The sequence below is a fragment of the Gossypium hirsutum genome, chromosome A13 (assembly GCF_007990345.1).
Source record: "Gossypium hirsutum isolate 1008001.06 chromosome A13, Gossypium_hirsutum_v2.1, whole genome shotgun sequence".
Taxonomy (NCBI): domain Eukaryota; kingdom Viridiplantae; phylum Streptophyta; class Magnoliopsida; order Malvales; family Malvaceae; genus Gossypium; species Gossypium hirsutum.
The window spans coordinates 2,247,762-2,263,664 of NC_053436.1; the positions used below are offsets into that span (position 1 = coordinate 2,247,762).

General features: G+C 31.4%; 2 protein-coding genes and 1 long non-coding RNA gene across 3 annotated transcripts; 2 read left to right on the forward strand and 1 right to left on the reverse strand.

Annotated features, from left to right (window-relative positions):
- The first annotated feature begins 951 nt into the window (after nt 1–951).
- LOC107929508 (berberine bridge enzyme-like 8) lies at nt 952–2,791 on the forward strand. Its single transcript, XM_016860944.2, has one exon. The coding sequence runs from the start codon at nt 987–989 to the stop codon at nt 2,613–2,615; it is 1,629 nt and encodes a 542-aa protein (XP_016716433.2). The 5' UTR covers nt 952–986; the 3' UTR covers nt 2,616–2,791.
- Nucleotides 2,792–5,587: 2,796 nt separating this feature from the next.
- Nucleotides 5,588–6,434, forward strand: LOC107929603 (uncharacterized). The gene is made up of 2 exons (XR_001692856.2): nt 5,588–6,064; nt 6,217–6,434. It is a non-coding gene; the product is annotated as an uncharacterized lncRNA (long non-coding RNA).
- Nucleotides 6,435–12,985: 6,551 nt separating this feature from the next.
- LOC107929601 (probable E3 ubiquitin-protein ligase RHC2A) lies at nt 12,986–14,493 on the reverse strand. Its single transcript, XM_016861087.2, has one exon. It carries the CDS (start codon nt 14,282–14,284, stop codon nt 13,199–13,201), a length of 1,086 nt encoding a protein of 361 aa, XP_016716576.2. The 5' UTR covers nt 14,285–14,493; the 3' UTR covers nt 12,986–13,198.
- Between the last annotated feature and the right edge of the window lie 1,410 nt (nt 14,494–15,903).

Genomic DNA, 15,903 nt, shown 5'->3' on the forward strand with positions numbered 1-15,903 from the left:
AAATTAGCTCAGTTTATTTAGCTTAACCAAAATTTCAATCACTCTTAGGTGTCATAAACAATTTAGGTATGTATTTAAGAATCTTCCTACATTCACATGGAAATAACCAATTTGCTTTGAAAATTTCTTCTCTCGTTAACGTAAAAATCTCAACTTCCATCTTCCCAGTGTCTTAATGAACTTTAAGAATATGTGGGTGGCAGTACAATATACTATATATTTGAGTAATTTAATTAGGTTTAATTATTTTATTTTTGAATTGATTTATATAAAAGTAATGAATATAATGGTTAATCGAGTTATTCGATTTCAATATTTAAAATTAAAAACCTATTCAATAAACTGCTTTAATCAAATTAGCTCAGTTTATTTAGTTTAACTAAAATCTTGGTACTCTTAAGTATCATAATCAATTTAGGTATATATCTAAGAATCTTCCTACATTCACATGGAAAAAACCAATTTGCTTTGAGATTTTCTTCTCTCATGCATAAAAATCACAAATTCCATGTTCAAATTCATCTTCCCAGCGTCTTAATGAACTTTAAGAATCTATGGGTCTATATATATTTAAGTAATTTAATTAGGTTTAATTATTTTATTTTTGGATTGATTTATATAAAAGTAATGGATATTTAAATATTGGACTGGGTTGGGTTTCTATAATGTTTAATTGATTTATTCAATTTGAACAATTTGAATATTCAAAATAAAAAACCTACTCAATAAATCATTTTAAATCATTTTAATGGAAGTAATTCGGTTTATCTAGCTTAACCAAAATCATGGTCACTCTTAAATGTCATAATCAATTTAAGTATATATTTAAAAATCTTAAATAACCAATTTACTTTGAAATTTTCTTTTCTATTACCTAAACATCAAAAATTCTCTCTTAAAATCCATCTTCCCGGCGTCTCTTAAAATCCATCATAAATATTTGGGTGGCAGTGCAATATACTGACTTTGGGATTGAGTCACGGACGATGGTCGGAAAAATCACTCGAGCTTATGAAAGGGAGCTCAAAGATGGTGATGTGAAGATGACGAGTCCGAAGTTCGGGATGTCAATATTATTTTTCTTCCTTTGCATCTCGTTTTGCTCTTCAACAGACCAAAGTTTCCAGCAATGCTTTTCATCTCATTTACCACCTTCCAAAATAACTTATGATGTTATCTTCACCCAAAACAGTTCTCAATATTCATCCATATTGCAGTCTTCCATACGGAACTTACGGTTTTCGAATGCTTCGAAACCACGTTACTTGGTTACCCCTTACAACGAAAATCATATCCAGGCAACCATAATCTGTTCCAAGGAACATCACATGCATGTTAGAGTTCGAAGTGCTGGACATGACTATGAAGGCCTCTCTTATATATCTGATGTTCCATTTATAGTTATAGATCTTTTCCATATCCGGTCTGTCATGGTAGATATAAAAAATGAATTTGCATGGGTTGGAGCTGGTGCAACTCTTGGTGAATTATATTATAGTATTTCTGCCAAAAGTAATGTCCATGGATTCCCTGCGGGGAGTTGTCCCACTGTAGGGGTGGGGGGACACATTAGTGGAGGTGGATTCGGTACGATATTTAGAAAATACGGTTTAGCAGCCGACAATGTTATCGACGCCAAGATGATCGACGTTAATGGAAATGTTCTTGACAGGAAATCAATGGGAGAAGATCTGTTTTGGGCCATCAGAGGCGGTGGAGGAGCTAGCTTTGGTGTTATTTTCTCATGGAAACTTAAGTTGGTTCGTGTTCCTCCGACCGTAACCGTTTTTAAAACCTTAAAGACATTGGAACAAGGAGCAACCAAACTTGTCCAGAAGTGGCAAAACATTGCGTATAAGTTTCACCATGACCTTTTCGTCCATGCAGTTATACAAGTTACTAATCCGAATTCAAACCAAAACCCAACCGTTCAAGTTTCTTTCGATTGCTTGTTTCTTGGGACTACAGAAAGACTCCTCTCTTCCATACAACGTAGTTTCCCCGAACTAGGCGTAACTCAAGAAAACTGCACTGAAATGAGTTGGATCCAATCCGTCCTTTACTTTGCTGGCCACTCAATTGCAGAATCCGCAGATGTTTTACTCAATAGGGGAACACAATCTACGCAGTCGTTCAAAGGCAAGTCCGACTACGTAAAGGAAGCAATCCCCAAAATGGGGCTCGAAGGACTATTTAAAATGGTAGCGGAGGAAGAGACATCGATGTTTATATTAACGCCTTACGGAGGAAGAATGAAGCAAATAAAGAGTTCAGCAACTCCATTTCCTTATAGAAGTGAGTATTTATATGGGATACAATATATGATTACTTGGGATGTAGCAGAGGAAACAGGGAAACGCATAGGGTGGATGAGAAGGTTGTACAAGTACATGGAACCTTATGTCTCAACAGCACCGAGGGCTGCATATTTCAATTACAGGGATCTTGATTTGGGGAGGAACAGTTACCCAAATACAAGCTATGTGGAAGCAAGCCAATGGGGTTTGAAATACTTCAACCATAATTTCAATAGACTGGTTCGGGTGAAGACTTTAGCTGATCCTCACAATTTCTTTTGGAATGAGCAAAGTATTCCAGTATTAAGGTTAGAATAAAGCATTGATTTGCTTTGTTTATATACACTTGTTTGAGGTCACATAAAGTATATATAATGCATACTGTAACTGAAAATAATCACATGGGACTTCTATTATTGTACTACAAAGTTTCACACTTATTTGGACCCCCCTTACACTTAATAAATCCGACATGTTAAGCTCAATTTGCTTCATTTTGTGGCCATAGCTATTAGCATCTTAGTGTAGTACATGCAAAACAAAATTCAGGAGGTTAAGGCCAAGAGTAAAAGCCAATAATCATTCATTTCGCAGTTTTTATTAAGCAATCAGCTATCCTATTGTATTCTCGATGTACATACTTAATATTAATATCTCACTCTTAACGCAAAAGGTCTCAGATGGCATGAGTGATATACGAATCTGATTGATGTATTATCAGAGTACCCTTAATACGATGCAATGATTCCAAACAATCTATTTCTAACAGCAAATCACGACAGCCATGCTCCCAAACCTATTCAAGACCATCAAGAATACCCCAAAGTTCAACCTCATAAACATTGCACAGCCCAATATTCCTTAAATCCCAAAACACCACAAGCTTAATGCACCTCAGATCAGGCCGCTCTCCATACCTATTCCGTATTCCAAGTTCCGGGCCACCGTCTACATTTACTTTCCATTTCCCCATTGATGAAGGAGACCATGGATTATATAATTTTGATATCTCAATAAAATTAAAAATTCATGTTAGACAGAAATTATGGATAAAAAATACTATATTTCAATACAATCCTTTTCTGTGATTTACTCTACAATATGCATTAAAAATCATAATATTCTAATTGCCAATAACATGCATCAACGTATTGGAAAACTATTATTAAATTTATCAAATTAAAATGAAAAAATAACAATTAAATTTGATAAATTGGTATTTCATGCTCAATCATCTTATATTGCAAACAATAATTTGGGAAACTATATTTATTTTAATAAATAATATGTTAGAAAATATCAATATAATTAAAGTTTATTTTTCTCCTTATTAACTTCCATCTAAAATCAACTATATTTATTTCTTCATTAAAATGCTCTGACTAGATTTCAATTCAACAATTTTAAGATTCTTATTTCTTAAAACACATTTTAATCAAATAATTAGATTGAATTAATAAAATAAATTATTTTAATATTTGTATCAATCATAAAACTTAACTATAATTTTAATTCAATACAGATAAATAAAATTCGAAAATTTTGTAAAAGAAAGAATTTTAAATAAAATCTAATAGTTTTAAATTTTAATTCAAGAACGTTCAAACTCGGCATTAAAACCAATTATAAATCCACCTAACTCACCAACACTGAATGAAAATACAATTGTACTTGCAGAGAACGTATCACTAGTAACAAGGAACAAAAAGGAAGAAGAAGAACACAATCAACACTTTGACTAACTATGGAAATCGGATGAAAGGAGAAATGATAGAAGAGCGAAGGAAGGAGAAACAAGATCACAGAGAGAAAAAGTAGAATTCCAGAAGTTGAATAGAAGAAAATTTTGGCCAAGGGACCAACAAAGAAAAGTTCTTTTGCTGCAACAAGAAACTAACGTGAGAAAAAAAAATAATTTCAATTTACTCACACAATATTCAAACACGGGACTTAAAAGTAAGTTGACATCTTACCACTGAATTAATAAACTCATTCTTCTCAATAATCTTACACAAATTAAGGATAATCCTTATGAACCAAGTTAAACATAGTTTTAAAATTAATAGAAAAAATTCTAAAGAGAACGGAATCAAACACGGGACCAAAAACACACATTCAAAAGTACTTAATCACTGAAACATTTCAATTTACTTGATATAATTTAAGAATTCAAAATTTTAAAAAATTGGGCTGTTACATTTACACTTGTATAAGTAGATTTCTTCTCTTTTATAAATATGGATAAACTTAAAATACATCTAGGATTAGTAATTTACGGATATGAAAGGAGGTAAACAAAATTTGAAAATTGAATTTCTTATCCAACCGAACTTGAATAACATAAATTCTATTTGAGTTGAAGATGGTATTTAAATAAAACTCTCCTGAAAATATTGTGAAAACGAATGGGGGCATTTGCTTGGCAAAAAGAAACTATGACTAAAATGGTGTTTGGAACTGTGGTAAAAATTTCAACCACGAAAAAAAAGTGTGAAAACAAAAAAAAGAATACTGAGATTGTTTACACAATTCAACCTTAGGACCTTGCCCAGAACATTAATCCACTGTCTTTCTCACAATACAAACAATGATTTAAGTCCTAACGCTAGTCTAACACTCACCAATTTAGCAACCTCACCGTTGTACAAAAACTAGATCATTCTCTCTCTAAGCTTCCCTCTCAAAAGTTTAACTTTACAATTCAAGATTCTCTTGATTGCTTATAAAAATAATACACACATACACATTGCTAACTTCAACAAATTTGTACTCTATTAAACTCTCAAAACTCTTGGTTCACCTTAACTTAGGTAAAACTTAAGTTTATATAGTATTTAAGTTTTATTTATATAAGAATTATAATATGATCACTTCTCTAAAAAGAAAGTTAAAAATCAACCCAAGATACTACTTCCATAAGAGTTTTGATTTAATCTAATACTCTCAAACCATGAAAAGTGACTTATCTTATTCAACAAGTAATCTACCTTAAGTAGCAAGAAATTAATCTGAATAAACTTTATAGTCTAAATATCTTCAAAATAATCGGCCTAATATTTTTATTCCAAAATCTATCAACTCTTTGAAACGGACGAGTACCTAAAATTATGACCACTATTTCAACTAAAAAACAAACTGATCTCCAAATATATCAACCAATATGAGCTTTAAAATTTAAACTTATTCCAAAACTCATTAACACCTCTAGATGCTACAAAAGCTTAATATTTTGCATGTTTATTGAAATCTATATGTTTAGAAATTATATACTATTTGGTGGGCCTATCGAGGCAAAGAAGCCGAGGTGATACCCACTGCAACACACACATGCTACCTTTCTCTCTCCATTTCCTTTTCTATTTCATCTCCTTTTTAACTTATTATAAATACTCACCCGTCACTCCATTTCTTCACTCCGCTCTCATTATCTCCCAGCCCCCCCTCCTCCCCCAACAAAAGAATCTACCTTTACTCTTCATTGCTGCGACAATCCACTTCACTGTTTTAGCTTCCAAAAGGGAACTCAAAAAAGAATCCAGAAAGAAAAAGGGCCTCCATTGATCCTTTTTCAAAACCTTATCATCAATGGCTTCAAGTCTCACAACAACATGTTCAACTTCACCACCACCGAGTTTCTACTTGGATGAGAAATGGAAGTTATCAAAGAAAGAAACTTCTTCATCAGCATCATCAATAAGGAGCCGTTCATCATTCATCATCAAGAACCCTTCTAATAAAAGATGTGCTTTCACAAGGAAATGTGCGAGGTTAGTGAAAGAACAAAGGGCTCGTTTTTACATCATGAGGCGTTGTGTTACCATGCTTATTTGCTGGCGTGACTACACTGATTCTTGAACCAAAAACCCTTCCTTTGTGATGGGTTTTTTTTGCCATTTTCTTTTTTCTGAGTTAATTTTAGCTAGCTAGAGGTTTATCAGTGGCATCCAAGCAAGAAGGAAGAAGAAGAAGAAGAAGAAGAAGAAGAAAGTAGATATCATAAGCTATATATATATTTACACTTGTATATAAAGAGTTGTTCTTTGAATCTCTCTCCATATAAGGAGCTATGGGTTTCTTCTAATGTGACTGTTGCTTTCAAAATATTAATATAAATTAGAAGGAATCGTCATCAAAGTATAGGTTTCTCCATATTTATTTCTTCATATTTGCTGTATTCTTTTTCTTTTTCTAGGTTTTTCTATAGTTTTGAGATCTAAGAAAGTAAAAAAGAAAAAAAAATTCATATGCAAGTTTTGTTCTGGTTTGGATCTGGGTGTTAATTTGCTTACATAGAACATTATTATTTTATTATTTTTCAATGATATTTTGATTTCTTTTCAAGTTAGTCACATTTGAACATGGGAGAGTGAAGATGCCATTTTTTATTCTATTTTTGTACATCAACTTGTATTATAAAATTAGCAGTAAATTCTTTGTTTAATTTAAGAAATACAAGATAAAAAAGTAAGATAAACATATTTCGTCGTCGATTTAAACTCATCCTTAACATATATTCGTCGATCTAAACTCATCTCTAACATAATTCAACGTCAATCTAAATTCACCCTTCAAAGGTTGAAGAAGAAGTAAAAGGGAAACGAAAGACAGAAGTAAATGGGCACTATGCTCAAAGTTTCTGTCGAAAAGAAATCCAAATGACCAAATTATCCTGCTACTTAGTGGTTTGACCAGTCATGGACCACCACTCAAAAGGGACATATTAGTAAGTTAAAATGGTGATAATATATAATTTATTTTATGGTTTTCAGTGTTAAATTTATTTATGGTTTTGATGGATGATAGTAGTAAATATAGGGGAATCAAGAGGGTATTAATGTCAAAAGGAAAAGAATACAGCTGGGTTAATGAATGGATCTGATCTGACCATTCGTTTCTAAAAAAATGGGAAACCCCTTTGGGAATCATAAAGTTTTCAGTACTAAAACAAGTCATCTACAGTTTTATTATTACATTCTCTTTTTTTTTTCTTTTTATAACTTCGGGAATGAAAAAGTTTGTCTATTAATAAATTATTTTTTCTATTTCATTAAAATTTATTATAATAATTTCCATTATTTTTTACAATAATTTTTAACTCAATTAGTAACGTGAGTTTAAATACGCTGAAACATATTATTCTTTTATTTAAAAGTTAAAGAAAAATTAAGAATAATTTTAAATTTATATAGAGAAATGCAACTGATAATAACTATTGCAACATTGGAAACTTTAAAATCAAAATTAAAGGTAGATTGTCTTGATAAAATGTCGATAATTGCACTCTAGTGCCATCATCATCATCAGACCAATCCAACCTTCAAGATAACCAATCACATCAATTATGTTTAATAAATTAAGCCTCCTTCTCGTCAAATCTTACAAATAGAATTACATTACTCAATAATTTCACAAAATTTTCTATTGAGTCTTGAACTTTGCAATAATAAAGATAGTATAAATTCAAATGTGTTTAAACACATATTCTCTTATAATTTAAAGATATACGAATTTCTAGATAGCTTAAAACTTAAATAATTCACAAATTTCGTACATATAATTATTTATTAAAAAAAGATAAAATTAAGATTTTTTTTTACTAGTATAATCATTCAAAATAATAATCAGAAAACTACACTAATTTTCTTGGTAGCCGATTGATTGATAAGAACTTATCACTTCTCAAATGTCCATTGTGTGGGCTAAGACAAATTGGTACAAAAAGATTTTCTTTTTGGCTTTAGTGTTTCACTTGCATTGATTTCTTCCATCTCCTCTCACTTTCTGTTGGGTCCTCCTCATAAATAAATTTAGGTCAAAGAGCCACCTTCTTTTCATCATAATTTTTTCTTTTCATGGCATGCATTTTCTAGGTGATCAATGAAACATTACTCAAGCTGGATCAAGATTTGAAACATTAAATGATGAATTTTTAGGTTGGCATGCTAAATGGGTCCCTGAAATTATAACAACAAAATTGATAAAAAAGAGAGAAATTGGAGGAAGAATATATATATATATAAAGGCAACTAAATTGTACACTTTAATTTATAGGGTGGCCTAGACCTGAATAGGTCAAAGAAAAAAGTGGGGAAAAAAACATAAGTCACCCCACAAATCTTAACAAAGATGATTAATATCTTTGATTTATATTTACATGTTGATTTTTTGATCATTACATTTTGGATTACAATGATAAAATCATTTTTGCCTTTTGTTGTGTATATCCTTCTTTTACCCTAATTTATATGCAACCAAATCTTTCTCTTTCTTTAGCTAATTGATTATGGAATCTTAGCTTGTGACCATAACATATATAAAATACAAAATTTTCATCCCAATAAGTCAAGATTTTGTCCTTTTATTTGGTTCCAAAGTGTATCAACATGCACTTACAAGCTATCAAGCGATTAAATTTTGATATAATGTTAATTTTAGTATTAATGTATATATATATTTTTCAATTTCATTCTTATATTTTTTTAGCTAAATTTAATTACTAATATTTTCAAAGAGTTAAAATTATTTTTTTAATAGAAATGTTCACTAAAGCATTAGGTTTTTAATAATGTTGACATGATAACTTGTGTGAAAATATGTCTGTATTTTATGCTGAACTGACATTATTTGTCTTTAATGTTACCAGGCCTGGCCCTGGGGTCATTTAGAGGTGCGACCGCCCAGGACCCAAGGCTGAAAGGAGTCTTAAAATATTATTTTTCAGTTGTTAAGGGTCCCAAATAATTTTTTTTTTAACTTTTAAAGGATAAGAATAAAAATTTTACCAACTTTAAAGGGACCTAAAAAAATTTTCTCTAACTTTTAAGTAACATAAAACCCCATTTTATTGTTTTTCTTAGAGCCCCAAAAATATTAAAAACGGGCATGTATGTCACGCCCACAATAATTTTGATATCATAAAAAATATTTTAAAAAAGGTAAAAAAAGATTAAAAGTCATAAAATTTAAAAAAAAATACAGGTGGATTGTCACGTGGGCTGCCATATTTAAAATTTTAACATTTTAGTCAATATTTTTGTTGAAAAATAGCAATTTTTTTAAAAGGTTGATTGTTAAAATTAACTATTTTTTAACAATTAAGGGTCAAATTTAAATTAAAAAAATTAAATTTTAAAAAATGTAAATGTTAAAAACTAAATTATTTTAATGCCTTAAGGATGAGTTTGGATGGGCGACCGTTTATATTATTTTTTGTCTCACGCTATAGTATCATTATAGTATCAAATCTCACAATCACCGCTGTTTTTATACTAACTATAGATAAATGCACCGATTATTTAAAACTTAGTCTAAATTTTAGTATCTAACATTTGCTCTATTTGATAAGAAAGATGAAAAGCAACATTTAATCTAATAATTGAAATTCATAACTAGTTATATATTACTTTTGTAATTCAAATGTCGAGTTATTTTGTTGATGTTTATTCTTTGGCAAAACAATTGGTAATAAAGTGGTCCATAGTTTCAGGGAAACAGCCATTGTATCCATTGTTAATAGATTTGGGTCCAAACCCTAAACTCAAAGTACTAAACCAAACAAAGTGCTTAAGAAAAAAAAAAAAAAAAGAGGAAATAAAATAAACTAACCCCAAAGCCATTGCTACTGTGGATCTAGCCCTAAACTCTAAGAATTTTTCCTTTATGTAGGACAAAAGGTCTAGGAAATAGGGCAGAACCTTTAGGTCCTTGTTTGGTCAACGGTCACATCATGACACGTAAGCTCGAGCAGTATGATAAACCCCTGAAATTGGAGTAAACCACTTTTCACCTCCCCGTTGGCCAGTTACCTTCCAAATGGGACCATAAGTCACATGGGTAGGCTTGGAACTATATGGGGAATGGGACCCCATTCCTTCACAAAGGGTTTTGGCCTGTTCTCCCAACCCTAGTCGATTAGGTGTACATCCTATCCATCCTCTACACTTTGCTTCATGTCTTAGATTTTAATTTTACAAGTACCGGGGTAAATTATATTCTACTCTTGAGAGGGGATGAATGTTGGAATTTTGGAGATAATATTTTAAATATAAATAATAAGTAAGAATAAAAATTTTAAAATTTAAATATTATATGGTTAATATATTTAGGGTGCATTTTGATTAGTCGAATATTAAATTATAGTTCGTAATAAGATTATGAAAATGTAAGATTGTGGGTGGATTGTGAGACTATTTTATTTGGTTCATTTGGCTGAAATGTAATATTCAAGTGTTTGGTTGATAAAATATAATATTACCTAAAAGCACATTTTACTCATTTTTTTTACAAGTTTAGTTCCTTTAATATTTTTTAATCTCGATTTTCATAAAATTATGATAAATTATTATAATTTTTAATTTTTATTACAATTTATAGATTAATAAGTAAAAGATGTGATATTAAAATAAATTTATATAAATCATAGTTATAATAATTCATGAAAAGTGATTGCAGCACTAACCATAATTATAATTATAACCGTAATTAATATATTAATAAATTATTAAATAAAATATAATAATTTTAATTGTAATGTATGTCATCTACTGGTTCATTGTTAAATTTTTTGTTTGTTTGTTTTCAATTAGTTTTAAATTTTATTTAAAAAAAATCCTGAATTGATTAAATAATAAAAACAAAGGGTAAATTGGTCTAAATTTTAAGATTATGCCCGTAATTTAAGATAACTTAAGGAATGAGCTGTAATGAGATTACATCCTATATTGCGGTATAATGACACTATTCCATAATGTGAGATTACAAGATGATTGGAATATTGACTATTTAAACACCATAATCTTATTTTGAAATGTAATCATAGTATTACATTTAACGAACCAAACACCCATTAAAGTAAGCATAAAGATCCATTATATTTGAACCAACTCAAGTTGGCCCATAAACCATACTATTATTGTCTTATTTTATTTTTATATATTTTTAGAATAAAACTCATTTGTATTATGTAGGATTGTCGTTAAGAAAATAACGAAATTTTAATGGTAGAGTGACCACTTCGTAACAAAACAATAACGTAAGTGACTAAAACATAATTTTCAAACATAAGTGACTAAAATGTAATATGAAGCAAACAAACGTGACTATTTTTATAGTTTACCTTTTCTTTTATATAGCATGTACAAATTAAATTATAAAAACTAAATTGTGAATATTTAACTCATTTGGGCCGAAAGCTCAATTTATATTAGCGATTGAATCATCAAACTAAGCTCCTCTCCCAACCAACAAAACTGATTAGAAAAAATTGGCCCTTGATAATAGCAAATCTTTTAATATGGTACTTTAAAAATGTTGATTTTTAGTACACATTTTATTTCGTCTACTAAACTCGCATCTATTACTAACTCTTAAATTGAGCAAGAAGTGATGTGGCACACCTCTCTTATCATAGCCTCCACATCTTGACCAAGATCACAATCTTGATTAGCTTACTAATTCCGTCATTGAGTCTCAACCATCTGAAGGTGACCCTGATGCTCGACACTTTGTTGATGAAGTTGCTATGGCTGAAAAGCAATGTAATCTAATTGTTGGTGTAATTGTTGGTGTAAATGTTGCGACTGAAGAGTTGGAAATAGTAGCCCTGCAACTCAAAGGCGTAGCAAGGCGTTTGTAACTAAGGAAACCGAAACCGAGTATGACAAGATGAAGGATGCTGGGAAATGAAGGAAAAGAAAGTACCCTTTTATTTCTTAGCTTCTAAAAATTTGATACAATACCCAGAACTACTCATAATCTATCCTCAATAATAAATAAGAAGATAATACGTTTTTGCGCACTTGAATTCACATATTCCTGTATTGGCAACAATGTTCATACCAATCAACTTAAGACCCACTCGAATAAATTTCAAGCATACAAAACTGAAGTAGTACATGTACAGCTTTATCCATGTGCAATTATTTAACTTTCATGCTTCCAATGAATTAGTCTCTTTGAAGATAAATTGTCAACTTCTCATGAACCCTAGAAAAGACAATAGTGGCCAGTTAATCAACTTAACATTACAGTTAAGCTATGACTGGGAGAGAGACTCACTCACTCACTAACTCACTGTATGTGACCTTGTTCAATTCTCTTGTCTCACTCAAATCTTTTATACAGCTTAGCAAATTGTTTACTTAATATATTTTAATAAGTCCCCCACACAAGGACTCATAATTGAGCACCATTTCCAATTGTCTAGGCAAAGCACTTCCACCACTAACTTACCTGATTCATATGTTTCTCAAATTTGGCTTACGCATGGGATACAAGTACAATATATTCTTGAATCAGATACGAATGTCAAAATACGAATACTTTGTTCCTTAACAAAAAAGACCAAGTTACTCCTATTGGTCTCATTAGTTTTTTTTTCCAAGACTCATTCAAAGCATGGTTAATTAATACACATTCAAACTTGGATAATTTTCTTTTTCTGTCAACAAGAAAGTAATTATGTACCCAAACCATGAAATGCAATGAACTGTAAGCACCATTTCTAACCCATAGCTGACATACTTTGAACACCTCTAGTCAAAAATATTGAATGAGTAGGAAGTCTTGGATGTAGAGCAATAAAAACTCAAAAAGGTACTACTTGCAAGAAGTTGATTAAAAATTGAAGTCAAAACACTTTGAGATTTAAACTGTATGGCAGTTGTAATTTCATATGCCAACAAGAAAAATCAAAGATATGCTTTTTCCTTCCATTTTATTATCAGAGTTTGAACCTTTGTCTCAATTCACAAAATCATGGAATTGAGATGAAAAGAAGAAAGCCATTTCATCCCCTTTCTTTCCTCAACATTTACAATGATAAGAAAAAACATCCTATTCAATGGAACCACTTTCTATGGCTCTTAGTACATTGTGTGAATTATGTTCAAAATCATAAGCCATTACCTTCTTCTTCTCCTACTTCTAGATCTTGCATTATCAAGTTCAAGAGCCCAACCTCTTCTCCTTGAAGGAGGACTAAACAGGGAATATGATCTACTACTACTACTTATCCTTGAATCCAACCTAGGAGAAGAACTTGAACCACTAAAACACCCAAACATATTCCGCAACACCCTTCTAAGATACCCTCCTCTTTCCCTACCTCCACTCCCCCATGAAACCCTCCGCGGCACCAACCCTCCGCTAAAACCACCATCCATTTCCGTATAAACAACGGGAAACTCTCTATTCTCTCCAGCTGAAAACCTCCCCACCGCGAACCCACCACCCGGTAATCTCCAAATGGTCAACCCCATGGGGGTCTCATCCAATGAATTTGAACTCCCGTCCCCTTCTTCCCCTATAGCTGCCGGCAATTCATGGCGGCAAACGGGGCATGAATTTCGCAATCGAAGCCAAGGGAGTAAACAGTTTGAATGGTACAAATGGTTACAAGGCATGTTTAAAACTTTGGTTCCTAAGTCGAATTGTTCTTTGCATACCGCACAGAACAGTTCGTTGTTGATATGGGTATCGTCTATTTCCACCATTGGCATTGCTTCAACCGCCGCTTTCGACGCCGGCGGTTGGTTGTGACGCCCAATGTTTTGGATTTCCATTTGTGATAACTGCTCAATTAACCGGTCAAACCCAGGACCTAACAGAAACTCCGACATACTCGCCGGTAAAGGCCGCAAACCCAATCCACCTCCGTCGTCATAATAAAGCTCAAACCCCCTCCCACTCTGTTCAACATTTGTACTTTCCCCGGAAGGTGACGCTAAAACAATGACGGGATTAAAAGGAGAACGATCGCCACCGTTCATCCGGCTTCGACGGAGGGTAGTTGTGCTATTGTACATCGCGGTGAATCCATCGCCGCCGACGAGACGGGAGTCAGCGTGGAAAGCACGCGCTGCATGAGGCATGTTATCGATCTCTTCGACGAATCCGCCGTCACAGTCGGGGCAAGTGATCGGATCTTCGTTGGAAATCAAGAAGAACCGATTGCATTGGTAACACCAATACGACGTCGTCGTTGCCATACAAATTAACAAAACAAGAAAGAGGGGGACTTTTACAAAAAAGAGGAAAGAAGGAAACTAAATTCCGAAAAGAGTGAACATAATTTCCTTTTACGCTGTTTGGTATGAGAGAGGAAGGAAAGAGCTCTGTTTTTATTCTAAGGGGAAGAAAGAGTAACGAGAAATAAAAGGAGACCACGAATTATTCTTTTATATATAAAACGGTGCGTTGAACAGGATTGCCGCGTTAGCGTCCTACCTACGCGGTAGTTTTTATTTCCTTTATTTTACACCACCAACTTATATTTTATTTTTTAAAATTATTCATACACCGTCACTGTACCAAATACTCAACTTTTAAAAAATGAGTAAATTTATATAAGTCAGTTCGGTCGAATTATTTCCTAACTTAACCGATTTAACATACCACCAACCGAATTATATGGTATAAAGCAACCTTATCGAATCGTCTTATTTAAAATATATATTTAAGTTAATGAGAATGCAAATATATTTAAAATAATTAACAATATATTAAATATTAAGTTAGTTGTTCCAATTATGAAATTTATCGCTCTTATCTTTTCTTCAAATTAGTACTTACAGTAAATAACTTATTTATTTCGAAATTTATCTTTAAATGAATATTTGTATTATTTATAAATTAATTTGTTTCTGATTGAATAATATGAATATTTTTGCAGGCAATCATGCAAGTTGATGGTTTAAAATTTAAATGGAATAAATCTCTTATTTATGTACTAATGAACGTGTAAAGTAATGCATCTAACATTTAAACAACTTGTTTAGTACTTTATTTATTTAAAATTTGATGATTTGCTGAAATTATTGTATAGAAAAAATTAATTTAGCCCATTTTAAAGAATATAAGCAAAACCAACCATTTTGTCATACATTCTAATTTAAGAACAAAATTATTCAAGTTTTATTTCAATTATTACGAACCCTCCAATTAAATAATTTTGGGTAAGATCACATACCGACCAACTTAATCTTGTAAACATTATTTTATTAGCAGGGGCTTTTATCCTATATAAAGTTTCGATTATTATCATTTATTTGCCGATTGAATTTTAACTTTACTGATATGGGTATTATTATTAATACAGGTGAATGTAAGTTTAAGTGTGCAGAAGCGCATTATCCTCCAATTTATGAGTTAGGGAGAGACTATAGGTAGTTCTATACATTGTGTCAAAAAGAACAAATATGATCAGAACTTGTTCCTCCCAATAATGTTATTTCCAAAATTTGAATTCGAGCACTTTCTTTGAGAGTGTAATGTATCTTACCATTGCACCTAATATTTATTAGTTCATTGTATTTTTTTAAACAATATAATACATGTAGATTTTTACATTATAATATGAAATTAACAATGACCACTATATTTTTATGTCTTTCTTTAGTCTACAAAGATTAATTCTTTCGAGGTTCGTAACTATCTTTTTTAACAATGTTATTTCTAAAATTCAAATTTCACACAATATTCTATATTAAAATCTTTGAAAATAAATCCGATAGATTTTTTTTAATATACATATTTTTGATGATATTTAATATAAAGTAGAGATATATAAAATCTTAATTTTTTGAATCAAAGTATGACTTATAGAATT